Source organism: Acipenser ruthenus, chromosome 10, assembly GCF_902713425.1.
Source record: "Acipenser ruthenus chromosome 10, fAciRut3.2 maternal haplotype, whole genome shotgun sequence".
Classification (NCBI taxonomy): Eukaryota; Metazoa; Chordata; class Actinopteri; order Acipenseriformes; family Acipenseridae; genus Acipenser; species Acipenser ruthenus.
In genome coordinates this window covers 10562295-10576964 of record NC_081198.1, presented here as the reverse complement: position 1 = coordinate 10576964, position 14670 = coordinate 10562295, and the positions used below count along the sequence as shown (strand labels likewise).

At 36.3% G+C, this 14670-nt stretch overlaps 1 protein-coding gene across 3 annotated transcripts in view; it reads left to right on the top strand.

Moving 5' to 3' along the window:
• The window catches only part of LOC117411703 (dihydropyrimidine dehydrogenase [NADP(+)]-like), a 176743-nt gene that overhangs the window by 78829 nt on the left and 83244 nt on the right, over window positions 1-14670 (top strand). For all 3 annotated transcript variants that reach the window (XM_059031705.1, XM_034019392.3, XM_034924349.2), the window contains exons 11-13: window positions 1267-1477; window positions 7946-8130; window positions 14363-14578. In XM_059031705.1, the coding sequence (XP_058887688.1) occupies window positions 1267-1477; window positions 7946-8130; window positions 14363-14578 (612 nt within the window). The remainder of the gene's footprint in view (window positions 1-1266; window positions 1478-7945; window positions 8131-14362; window positions 14579-14670) is intronic.

Sequence of the window (14670 nt, the reverse complement as noted above, 5' to 3'; positions counted from 1 at the left end):
AAAGCTGACATTTGTTTATCAGGTTACTGGGGAGGCTTGGTTTTTAGACTCCCAAAAGGAGTTACTAAACTCCAGTAGGTCTGCAAAAAAATAATTAAGATAGCTTCGACTTTCTGTGAGGTTTGTGGATACATGAGCAGTGATCTAAATTACCCAAGAGCAGTATAAAAAATGAAGAAATCCTTATCTCGTTATTGTTAAATGAGATGGCATTGCTATGCATTCTTAGGTAGCTGTCACAAACATACAGTAGCTTACTTTGGTTATCAGAATTACAATACACAGTCACATGTTGAAGTCCAAGATCTGTATTGAACCATTTTCTGTTTAGTTGTGAATATTTCTTGCAAGTAGGATGCTGTACCATACAAGCTGTAGGTCTGAGTGGCTATAATAATAATTTAAACAGTATTAGCTAATTTTAATTTAATTAAGTAGTATCTGATGCAAGGACATTTCACATGGCCGTATCACACATTATCTAATTGTATATACACGCATTCTTGCGTGGCAAGTGTATTTTTGCATTTTGAATCTTTACACCTAATAAATTTAAAGATTTATAAAAGCTTTTGGAATATTTAAGGTTGTAAGTAATTAGAGGCAACATTTCTAAATCAACAGAAGAACTTCTTCTGAACAGGTAATTGCGGTAAAATAAAATAAAAAAGTTTCAAAACTAGTTTTTTTTCTCAAACTCACATAAGGAGACAGAGCGACACAAAGAACAATTTCAGTTGGGTGTTACTTATATGGCTGTAATCATATTTTCAAAGATCAAACAAGGATTTCTCTGCTTCAAATGATTAAAAGATGAACAAATAATGTGTTTAATCTAGGTTAAAGATAATATGCAACATTTAAGGGACAAACATTGATAAAAATGTGTAATGCGCCTTAAACTTTGAAATGAATGCTAAGTAAGTTGTACAGTGTGCTTCTTTTAATGATCTCATTTAACCTATAGTACAGAATTCAGATTGCAAAACTATTAAATCAATATGGCCTTGTTCTTAAGGTCCAGTACAGGCCAAACACTTAAGCGAGTCGCATTGCAACCCAATTCAGAACAAAGCTCTGTTTTAGCAGAATTATAGACTGTAATACACATTTTGTTATAATTTGAATACGTTACTGCTTCTACAAAACCACTCAAAAATTGCTTACCTTAATCTTTCTGTGTGGTATATTAGGCTTTGCATTAATTTATTGGTTGTTTATTCAAATGTATTTTACTTCACATATTAATGTATTTATTTATTCTAGATGGAACTTGCCAAAGAAGAGAAATGTGAGTTCCTGCCTTTCCTGTCTCCACGGAAAGTTATTTCGAAGGCTGGCCGCATAGCCAGTATGGAGTTCTGTCGAACAGAACAAGATGAAGCTGGAGACTGGATTGAGGACGAGGATCAGATTGTTCGCTTGAAGGCAGATTTCATCATTAGTGCCTTTGGATCAGTGTTAAGCGACCCAGTAGGTAAGATTTAATGTAACCATGAAAAGCAGGTTAAAGCACGGTGCAGTATAACATTTCAAATAATAAGGACAATAAAACACAAACCACTGTTCTAAATTGATTTAAAAACAGCGCACATTGTTGATATAAAATACTTAAATAAAAATACAATAAGGGAAGCGGAGGGGATCATCTCCAAATGTAGACCTGTCTTTGGCAATCCCCAAATACATTGGCCATTCCGTGTAGCATTCCTCCGATAGCTTTAATTGCTGTTTCACAATCTCGTAGTCTGTACAAGTAGCACCTATGTGTTCTGGATCCAGTGCACAGACAGCACAGAGAACATCAATTGCTGGTTGTTTGTTTGTTTGGTTGTACTGTCTGAGTTTGTCAGCAGCGCTTTGAGCGGCTGCAGATCCATTTCTATTGTCGGTTGATGATGCAAGATGCTCCAGCCATGAAATTAAATCCAGCACAATGTTGTACACTTTGTGTATTTGCTGTTCTCTGCAATGTATTTCAGGTCAGAATGCATGTCTTCTACTGCTAACAGGCTTGCTAGCTCCCGCATAACAGACGTATCCCTGTAGTCCATTCTCTGTGGCTCCACAAACCCAAGGTAGAACTGAGAGTACTGTGCGTGGTACTTTACACTTTTGAACCATGTGTTCCACCTGGTCACAACTGGCTCGGGTGGAAGTGAGTGGCAAACGAGCACTCAAGTATCGCAAGAACCGTGCACGAGGAGATGGAGCTTTCACTAAAAGTGACTTCATCACAGGGACAAAGCAGTCCACTTGCTTGAAGTTATCTCACCATTTATTTCCTGCCAGAGCAACGATGTGTGCATAGCAACGAATATGTACACAATTTGACCACAGGTTGCTAAGTATATCTTTCCAAGCTTTTGACATACAGCTCCCACTAACTGTTACAAAGGCTAATACTCTAACAAGTGGAACATTTAATTCCATCATACAAGAAATTAAGGCTGTGAAACAGTGGCGTGATTAACTAACTTTTTTGAGGCACACTGTCTTTACAAGCTGTAACGATGGGATGTCAGCATCTGTAGGATCTGGCTTCAGCAAGTGAAATAAAATGTTGAGAACTGGTTGATTTTTGAGTGTCAGTCATTTCGTCTGCGATCACACCAATTAATCTTCCTTCCAGGTCTCAGAAGGTGCTGTTTTTCCTCTTCAGAAAGAGGTGGCAAGTAATGGGAATATTGTTGACAACACTGAAGGAAAAAATCAAGGGGTCTAATAGTAAGCTTTGTGCAATCCTTTTTTGTCTGTGGAATACTTTCATGGGCTTCTAACTACACATCTTGGAGATAAACACTTCTCCACAATAATCACCCAACTTGGATTCATGTATCACATGCAGTACCTTGAATTATTCTTGGAAAATGTTCTTAGCACCATCATAAATATGGTGCTCCCTCATGAATATGTTTACTGCTGTTCTGCTTATCTTTATTTACCAGGTTTCAGGAGTACGTAATGTGATACCTATCGCTTTAGTGAAGGTTGAGATACTGTTTTAGTCCCATGTCATCAAGCTGCATTTGTGGGAAATGTTTTTTATTTCCTTTCTGAGGTGAAGTATTGCTGATTTTAGAATTTAATAAGCTTATCTATTTTATTGTAACATCAAAAATACAGCTAACCATTACGCATGAGAGAATCTAAAGTAGCAACTCTACTTGTTGACAAGCCGTTCTATCAGATGTCCCATTCTCCTTGCATTATGCCTCGTCAGGGATACTTTTTGCTCAGAATACACCCGTCTAGGTAAGAATATTTTTTATACAGTACTAACAATGGGATTTGACCTAATGCCACGCATTATTCTGATTTGTATATTATAGATGATATTCTTCAGTTGATGTTTAAATATATATTCTATTTTATATCAATATTTCTGATGTGTATGTGTTGGCCACCACAACAAAATATATTTAACTTGCGTACCTGTAATTTTAAATTTTTATTGTTAACATCCGGACAACCTTTTTCACTTATAACTTTAAAGTCAGTTTCAAAGCTCTTTTGAAAATGCCTGCTCTAGTGCACTGATAGTGTAAGGTCAAACAGGTAACACAGCAATAACGATCCAAGATGTGGCACCAAACAAAAAAACGAGAGCACTTGTTGTGTGTGTGTGGGTGTTGTTTTTTTTGTTTGTTTTTTTTTTCCTTAAATCACTCTTCCTGCAGTGATTTAGAGGACAGATTTCAAACCCAAATGCACTAGAGCTTTAAAACGGACTTTAAAGTTTCTAAGTGTAAAAGGTTTTCAGGATGTTCACAATATAAATACAAATTACAGGTATGTTATTTAAACAGTTGTAGCAACACGTTGGGACGTGTAACGCTATATTTTACAGAAACCCTGCTATTTACCCTTTAAAAAAACGGTATGCTAGATGGTGCAGTGGATGAGCATATTATTAAAATCCACCAAGTGGTGTAACAATTTGTACAATTATGCATATAGAATGCTTTTAGAAGATCTGCAACATAGACTCCAACCTTTCCATTCTACTGAATGACATCTTTCAGAAAGTTACCCCCATGAAACATTTGGAAGCAGAGGGTGCTTTACTTCCAAAGACACTTTTATAATGCCCCGTGAAATTGGGGGGTGGGGTGTATAATCTGAAAACAAACCAATTAAGCATAAGAAACAAATACTTCTTTAAGAGATTATTTAGATAAATTGTTCTATTAAGGTCTTTCAGTAAACTAATGAATGTCAATTTACTGTAAAATAAACTGTCCTGTGTATATACATATATATATATATATATAGAAAGAAAAAAAACACACAGTAATGAGCTGCTTAAGCTGGAAACACTGTTTTTTTTTTTTTTTTGAATAGGTTACCCACCAAACCATTAAACTGTTTACTGAAGCATCACAGATATACTGGAGCTGATGAGAATGTCTGCTATTTAAACAAGTTCAAATTGAACATGTTGTATATGCATACGTAATTAGTTATGGCAGGCAAATACACATTTGTGCAACCTAGGCTCTTTTAGGCAACCTTTTTGATGTTTTGAATCATTTTAAATATTATGTACCCCCCCCCCCCCCCACCAAAAAAACAAACAAACAAACAAACAAACAAACATAATTATGTTTTATTACTTAAAACGATTCTGTTGATGTTCAGTAAGCTGATGAAGTTAGTCAGGAGACAGTCTTGTTGAAATATTCTAATGAGGCCTAGGTGCATTAAAGGACAGAATTGTTTGTTTGGTACTGCAAAGGTCATTGGAAATTCCCTTGGTTAATTTTGAATCACTGGATTAATTAAATCCCTATTTTAATAACAGATGTTGTCTTAGTTATTCTACACTCAATTCAGTATCCCCAAACTAAACATAACGGTTTGCTGCAGTCAAATGATGCAATTGTATTCCAAAACTTTAAGGTTGGAAAGATCTTAATGGGTTTCATGGACACATCTGAATTCAAAATTTAGTAAATGTTACAGATGAAGGTCCAGAGATCCTTTGAGACCAAGAGCTCAAAACATGTTTGTTTCTGCTAAACAATGTCTTTGTCTGTGGCTGTACCACTGGATGACGTACAAAGAACTGGGAAGCTAAGCCAGGTTGGCTTTAGTCAGTAAATGTAAAAAAAATGGACTGGATAAAATGTATTTAGGTGAATTTTCTGTCGAGCTTTTAAAGATCAGCCACCCGTTTGTGTACATTTTGTGTCGTTCTTAACTCATCATTGATTTTTCAATAGCAATTTCTTTTTAGCAAGAAAAAAACCCTGTAATATTTTGCTGATAAAAGTATTTTTCCGAACCTATATTTTCTGATACAGATATGCATTACAGTACTTATCCACTTTTTTATCTTGTCATGTCCCATGAAGAAGCTTAGCTGCGTATATGGCAAGAAGAGCTGAGATAGCTAGAAAATCTTTTCAGCAATCAGGCTAGGAGGCTGGCCCACTAGAGTGACAGAATGATAAGCTCCTAGGCAAGAACAAGCTGCCAGGTGATTTGCAATAGTAAAGATAATTCCAACAGCAAAGTGCCCAAGCATTTCAGAAACTGGTATTTCTTTTTTGTTTCAATTAATTAATTATTTTTTAATGTATTTCAGCAATAATCCCCTCTGAAGCCTCGGGTTCTAGATATATGAGTTGAAAGCTTATAAAAGACAAGGTCAGTTGCCTGTTGGGCAGTGCCTGCTGCTGAGGTTAATACTGCCTTCGGTATACAGTACAGTATGTACTAACAGTGAAGAACAATTTTTCTCTCTTTAATTGCTGAACTATTATTAACCTTGATGGCTGGGATGACCCACAGAGATTTTGGCAATGTGAAAATACAGTAGTATGTTTACTGTAAAAGGAGGGAGTGATCTTTTAAAAAGGTGACAGCCAAGGCTTCTGTTTTTATAAGTGGTTTTTAAATATGTAGTAGGAGTATTCCTGGTTCATTTATTACTTCCAGTGGTCACATGGACAGTTTGCAGTAAAAAGGCCATGGGGAGTAAATCTGACCTACAACACAAGAAGGGATTAGGTACCAGGACAGGATGCAACAGCAATATTAAATATATTGGTTTGAAATATAAATAAATAAATAAATAAAAAAGCAAAGATATTCAGAACAAGAAATCAGAGGCATGGTAAAGATGCTAGAGCATCATTTTCATACAAAGCAGACCTGTAGTGTCATTATATATCATGTCGAAGGAATTTAATATAGATGGCTAACCATTCCTTGTTGGTTTGCAATAGCATTGAGCACACCTTTCCTAGCCTACATTTGTTATTGTCAAAGAATAATAATGCTTTATTAGATTTATTTTTGAATATTACTCATTTTGAAGCTAATTCTTAAAATCACATGCTGCACAGAGAGGCTTTCCTCCTGAGAGTGTTGAGTGAATGCTGTGGAAGGCAGCCTACGGAAGTAATAAATGTAGCTGCTCACTGGTTGCTCTAGTGATGTCAAATATATATATATATGGACATATTAGTAAAATTAGCTGTATCTTTAATGCTATTTTAATACAATATTAAGTACAATGTTTTTTCATAGGCTATATTTATGGTATATTTTTATTTTTTTATTTATGCATTCCTCATTGTTTCATATAAGACAGCATGGCTTCTTCTGTTTAATGGACCTTGGCAATCTGCATCTGCCAGTATAGTTCTCCCTGGAGACTGTCAGTGGGTTCTTTTAGAAGCAATTTTATTTAAGAATAATCTCTCTCAAGTGCTAAAGCCTTGTCACACTCCGTAGCCTTTTCACAGTAGAAAAGAAACAAACAACTCCTCTACATGAATGGGTTTTTGTTAAATAGAATAATGCAGAAGATAATCATGCAGTGTTTGGGTCTGAAAGCAGTCCTAAAGCTCAGGGCAGTAAACATCTTCAAGCCATCACCAAGATATTGCAGTCATCCCTTATCCTGACAACCTGCTGCTTGTGTCTTTTAGGATTTTAAGACAGAGTTCTCCGATAGTTGCCCCAGGTTTCTTGCAGCAGCTTTATGGGGAAGATGAGCTGTGGAATCTCAGGCGATTGCACATATCATGCACAATTGCCAAATTTAAAGAGAGGCCCATGGAAGAATAGCAAAAGGATGTTCAGGTCTTGACTAAAGTGGGCTCGCTCATGGAGCTGTGAGGGGAAGCTCTCATTCACACTAAATTCACAAGGGAATATTCTAGCGTTAAGAAAATATATGCAGATGCACAAATTCTGTTATGTTTATTGTTTATTGTAGTACTAGTTTATTGTTTATAGGTGGCTTTGGGGGCTATCTGTATTAAAAAAGGTTCCGTACAATTCTTTGCAAAAGACACAGAAGGCCCCTACCCTTGTCTTAGTCCCATTGGTTTTGACCCACAGTCATTTTCAGTATATTTACCACATTCAGTACTCAAGTTCAGTACAGGTTATGTTTGTGTTTATTTAACCTAAATTTGTTTTAATTTAAAATTCACGATTTACTTTGTCTCATTGCATTTTATGTTTTATTTACAGTTTTTGTAAATGGTTAAGTGGTTTCAGTGTGCAAATATATATATATACAAAACCAGCAAATATATATATACAAAAACAACAAATATATATATATATATATACAAAAACAGTAAAAAAAACAGTATACAAACACACAGTAATGCTAATAGTACACAATACATCTTTTACAAACTGCTTCTGTATATAACAAGGTCTTCTTTGATAGATGTAGGCCATCATCCATGCTGAAAAGTGGCATGCCTAGGAGATGAATCTGTAATGCAGGACAGTCTAACAAAGTATCTGGCTTTAGGACAGGTGTATGAAAAGCACTGAAAGGTGTAATGCTGAACACAGTTTTTGCAGGGGAAAACCTGTCATTTGTCATCTCTAATCTCTCATCTCAGTCTTTTATATTTCTGTGTATGATTTTTGGTCCATCAGTTCTCTTCTCTGATTTTGTTCTTTCTAACAGTGAAAGAGGCCATGACTCCCATTAAGTTTAACAGATGGGGTCTCCCTGAGCTGGATCCAGAGACTATGCAGACCAGTGAGCCATGGGTATTTGCCGGTGGAGACGTTGCAGGGCTGGCTAATACTACTGTCGAGTCAGTGAACGATGGAAAGCAGGCCTCCTGGCACATTCACAAATACATACAGGTACTCTTACAGTCTGTGTTTAACCAGAGGATTTTACTGCAGTTATTTTCAATGTGGCACACTTGGCAAGACCAAGGGCACAATAGTTACTTCTGACTGCACTAGCATTCATTATTTAATGAAAAGCAATATCCTTATGAATAACAGTGATTCGGTTTGAACTCATAATGTTTTTTGTGATTTTTTAAAACTAAATAAATAAAGGTACAGTATTCAAATGGAGAATACAGTATGTGCTTTTTAAAATAAACTGACGCTGTAGATGGCATTGTATGTAACTACAATAAAAATAATTGTAAAAAAATGCTGAAAACTGTAAAATAGTAACTAATGCTGGTAAAATGCAAAATTGCCAAGAGAATATATAACACATGAGTCCTACTCATAATAGAGTTTAAGCTGAGTTATTAATTCTGTTGTTGACCCCAGATACTGTATGGGTATACATACATATCGGAGTCACTGTTATGAATATAATAACAAATATTGTGGGGATGGTTACAGTAAGTAATACTGTTTTCTTGACACTACCAGGATGAATACATTTTAAAATTCTGGCGAGGAACTGAAAAGCAACAGGATAATGTGTGTTTAGGAAGATTTCCATCATTGAGTCCTATCTGTATAACATTGCAGTGGAATGCTAGGCATTTTCAATGTTTCATCTCATTTCATTTCTATGCAACGTTTGATATTTTGGTGCGCATTGCTTTTCCTGGGATGAATATGTTCTACAAAACCCATCGTTTGCTTTGCCTTTTAAAATTCACATGCAGTACATTAAACACAGTGTGAAAGTGAAGATATTATCGCACACTTACAGATCTAGCTTATGATGGTAGGGACTGAGGGAATCTATAAATGTCATAACCAGACAATAACTGGTACCAGGGGAATGGTCCTTTTATCCACAGATGTAAGCACAGTATGCCTGTTTTTCCTTTTTTTGTTTTCTTTTGAATATTCTTTAAACATTTTAGTTTACTGCTGACAGTAAGTAGAAGCAGGCACAGCAGGTGTTCTGTGTTTGAATATTTAGGATTGTTAGGGGCTTTGACGGTTCACAAACCCTTTCTCTTGCAATGCTAAAAAGTTACTTGTGGCTTTTAATTTGTCAGTTAAAGCCATCAGTACAAGTACATATACAGTATGTATTTACATCAGCTAGCAATAGTTTTATGAGTTGCAAAGATGTCAATGCCAGTTTCTGTTATAGATGTGCAAAATAATAAAACAACAAACATAATATTAATGTGCAGAAAAATACTGATTTTGAAACATTTTCCCCAAAGTTTTCAGAGCAACCCCCTGACCTTACCCCAGTGTCATAAAGCACAGTGCTTCGGAGACTGGATGAGTTCATTTCCAGGTTAATTGTTGTAAGGTCATCAGATAGTAAAGTTAAGTGTTTGTTTGTAGATTCAATTACTACTTGTACAGAGAGAAGAACTGCAGATTGAATTGCTTTTACAGTAATGGACTATGGAAGAGGAAATGAATCAAACAATTTCCTGTATTGTTTACAAATTCATTTTTAGAATCTTTCCAGGTCACTTGTACTTTCCAATAAGCATGTGCACATCTTCATTTTTTCTTTCCAATACATTTGGAAAAAAGCATTTACTCCTGTGCAGTCATAACATGCAACACAACAATGTATATATTTGCAGTCTTTTTGTGGGGGAGAAATTGGGGGTAAAAGCATTTTTGCATTAGACGTATAACGTGTAATGTATGCCTTCTTTTCTAAAGTGGACTTAAGTCTGTTTGTTTTTTTTTTAAATTTATGTATGTATATACAGTGCTCCCCCTTTTATAAGGCGGCCCTTTATACTGCTGAACAGGTCATAAGGCAGTACGGTCATGGCTTCCATTTGCCCCATAATGCCATTACACTAACACTAGTATTCTCGTTGTAAGGTGGAACACAAACAGCACAGTCTCTTTACTATGGCTCCCGGCTACTGCGTTATAAAGGGGGAGCACTGTAATTGGTTTATTACCACTAATGACACATGTGTAACATGTATTAATGAAAATAAAAAGTGCAACAATTGTAATAGTATAAAACTGGAGCACTACAATGGTTGTTGCTGGTTTGTTTGCAGTTGTTTTATGGCTTACTGGAAGTTAGTTTTTGCTCTAGCTTTAACCACTTTGCTGCTAAGGGTTTTTCAACCTCCAGTGCTAGAGGTTTTTCTTGAATTTGGGACTGAATTGTTTAAAAGTCAACACATATCCTAAAATCTTGTAAGCGATTACTCACTCACAGCCTGTAGGGCACCGACATCCTGGGACAGTATACAGCAATCAATAACGATTGATTAGTTCTGAAAATAACTGTTGAAAATAAAATTTGACAAATATCTCCTGTGGGTCTGTGTGGCAATGTGCTCCGCCCCTGTGTGCATTTCTGTGTTGTATGTTGCGTGTGGTGTGTTAATGTTGGTGTATAGAGATGGCTGCACGGGATATAAATGGGTGTGTGCAGCACGAGTTATTTAAAATGTATAGTTGTATTTAGGCATGGGATTGCACATCACTTCACGTGCATTTAAAGTATTTAATATGTGAGCACGAGGTTGCACGTAATTAATTCACGTGCTGGGATTCAAGTGAATAATTAATTAGTAATTGAATCCCAGCACAACAGTATATATAGATGCACGTTTTACTCACTCGGGGTTGTGTGTTCGGTGAGTGGAGAACGGGTGTGGAGAGGAGGAAGGAAAAGAAACCAAGATAATAAGAAGAAGAAGTATTATTTCACTCACCGTGTTTGTTTGTCTGTTCGTTTACTGTTTTATCATTTTGTTCGTCTATTTATTTTGGCTCAAGTGCCGTGTCCTGTGTTTTGTTAAAACCTTTTTATTTTATAATAAACCGGCGCAAGCATGCGCTTTCATCATTTCATTTCATCTGTCTGTGTTATTCATTTCCTGGTTCTGACGTCACCACTCAGCCAGCCGTGTGACAGTCTGCTAAATGTTGCAGCCATAAGGATTTGCTCAAATCAAACCACGATCCGAAATATAAAACTCTTCAGTTTGTTTGTTTGACTTGCTGGATTCCAGACTGAACAACACGGAAAAATCCTATAGGCCAGTTTCGACATCAATCATTCACCGTTTGATTGACGTGATCAATCCACCGTTCACTTTTTGGAGACTAGACCCTCCCACAAATATACTAAAATGTCAGAAGCGATTGGTCAAACACAGCGTGCCTAAGCACTGAGTTACTACTGCATATGCCACGGTACAACAGAGACAGCATACAGTATAGTAATCAATCAGTTCTGATAATAACTATTAAAAGTAAGATTAAGTTTGCTAAAAATAGGTCCTAAATGTTGTGTCCATCAAAAGTTGCGCCAATCAAAGCACTATAAAAAAATATAATACAGACCTTTTTGTTTGCTTATTTGACTTCCGCATCTGACATTGAATAAAGGCTGGTTTATACTTCCGACTGCGACCCAATTTTTGTTCTCCGTCAGTGTTCTCCGATGGTCGGAGTGACATCATCCGCACTGCCTGCGAGCTGCGTCTTTTTTGAAAAGTCGTATGGCCTTTTCTTATGTGTCTGCGACCGCAAAACGCACAGGGTCGGATGATGTTGAAAAAATCCAACATTTGTTGCATGGTCGCAAGCCAGTGAATCGCGATAGAGCAAGTTTTTGAGGAACCCAATAAACATGAACAGAACAGGATTTTAAACTTGCCTCTAAACGGAATGAAATTAAAGCGTAAATGAATATTGGTGCTTACATAAGCTACCATGAGCAGCAACTACTTGTATAATAACAATAATAATGACTACAATGTATTTTTATTTGTATTGTTATTCTTTTTATATGTTTGAGTCACTAATAAGTTAACGTTGCTATTTATTTTCTGTATGCAATTACTTTCCCCATCAAATCAGTAGCGTTGCTCAGCTGTTCAATACGTCTGATCGGAGGCAGTAAGGAGAACAGCTGATCAGTTTTACTTGTTTGCTGCTCAGAAATATATAGGAGCCAATTTACACATTCACTTAATTCATGAGAGGCAATTTCAAAATCCTGTCTCTGTGTCACGGGATTGTGGAGCCTGTTGGCAACCCTAGTCACAAGTCGACACCGGCAGTAACACAGCCTGGATGAAAGTACGACCGACAGCTGCGACCACTTTGCTGCGTCAAAAAGTCTGCAAACTCGGGGGTGCTTCCGTCCTTCTGGTGCACCCGTAGACGTGTCTGCAACTGATGTATGGCTTTTGTCTGCGAGAGAAGTATAAACCAACCTTTACATGGAGAAATCGTATACAGAGCAGTTTACACGTCAGTTATGCACTTTTTAAATGACGTGACTGATACACCATTCACATTTTGAGCGCTTAGACCCTTCTACACATTATGTAAAATAAATAAATAATTAAATAAATGATCGGATGCTGACAGCCGGTGTTACAGTGAAGTTTATTTTAGGACGTACGCCGTACGCCCCCTAGCACTTTATGAGGACATTTTTATGGCGTACACTGTGCGCCCTCTAGCACTGAAGGGGTTAAAATATGGCTCCCAAATGTTGACTTGAAAACACTACACCTGCCTTTGACAACAGTGGTGAAAATGAGAAAACACTGCACTCAATAAGGCCTCTGATCTGCTTTATAACACAATTTGTGTATTTACTTGAGAACCAAAGTCGTTAAGCTGTTATATCATTAGACACAATTATAGCTGTTTAATAGACACTTTGCTAATTAAAAGGGAGTATTGATGTATGACTTGCACTGAGTGCCTTTTGTATTTTTTTTTTCATTTTGATAAAACATCTAGTGAAATATTAGAGAATTGAAAGCCACTAAACCCAACTATTGAACAATTCAATGCTGTTTAAACTGAGTTTTAGGCATGGTTAAAACAATTGTCTGTTTCTGTTTTCAACTGAACGCTCGGGTTCCTGTTTACTTTAAAGATGAAGATTTGTATCACAAATAAAGGACCATAGCGGTCCAAGTGTTGTAGCCTTAATAAGGGTTAAATAGGTAATATGTCAAGTGAACTGTGGGCTTTTTTAAGTGACATTTTATGCAGCTGTAAGTTATTCATGTGTATTGTATTTTTATATATGTCATATGGTAATGAAATGTTGTCAGTAGTTATAAAAGCCTGTAATGTTGCTGTTGTATATGATGTTGTTCTCAGACAGTGCCAACATTTATCGTTTCAATTGAATAAAAAGCACTTTGAGATGTAACTGTTCATTCTTCATGTCTGATGTTAATTTACAATACTGTACTGTACTGTGCAATATTGCATCCTTTGTGTAAACACCCCTTGGTGCTTTACAAACCTACACAATCTATATGGAGCAAAAAATGGTTATATATATATATATATATATATATATATATATATATATATATATATATATATATATATATATATAATTTATAGTCTTAACTTTGAAAGAAATTATTATACCGTAATAGTTTTCTCTTGTATGTCATCTGAAACAATGCTTCCATAAAAACATGTGATTTATAAAGTATCAATATAGGTTGAGTGATACAAAAACTGTGAAAATTTAACATGTTCAGGATTAATGGTTAGTGTGTTAGCGCCAATTTAAAATAATAACACGAGCAATAATATATTTTGAGCCTCACTCCAATCTGAAGTTCAATTCATCTCTGGCTTTCTACTATGTAGACAGCCCGGACGCAGGCAGACACGGTTTAACGTCTTGACATCACTAATGCCTGATTTCTGCTGATCCTGCTAAAACAGACAAGATAATGTACTGGTGTAATTGAGTTGATGATAAAATAATGTAACCATTAGTATATCATTTTTTCATACCACATTTCCTTAGCCATATTTCTTTCTCCACGTATGTGTATGTTGCTAAACTGGAATGTGTGTAGAATAAATCAGAAACATGTTCATGTTGTTTGGAAATTACTGTCATTAAGAAAAACACCCTAGCAGTACAATATTGGACTTACATGTCACAGTGTTTGTCACAAATTATGGTACCCAAAGGATTGGTGTTGTATACAATTACATGTTACTGCAGACATTTTATGTATGACTTTAAAGTAGACTGGATAGTATATTTATAAGCACATTACTATACAAAGTACAGCAGAAGTTATTATAAACATCATGTATGAAGCGGACTGTAAATACATTGAAATAATGAACTGCAACATTGTTTTCTGTCCGTTTTTGTTTTTCTCAGTCACTGCATGGCTCTGCTGTTGCACCCAAACCCCAGCTACCAATGTTTTACTCTCCGATTGACCTGGTGGACATCAGCGTAGAGATGGCAGGACTCAAGTTTCCAAATCCCTTTGGTCTAGCCAGCGCTCCTCCAACAACCAGCACTGCCATGATCCGACGAGCTTTTGAGGAGGGCTGGGGCTTTGCTCTCACAAAGACGTTCTCTCTCAACAAGGTAGGTATACATGCTACAATGCCAATAAGTAACATGTCTGAACTGCTGTGGGTTGACAAAGAGAATACGAAAAGAGTTAATGGTATCAATAG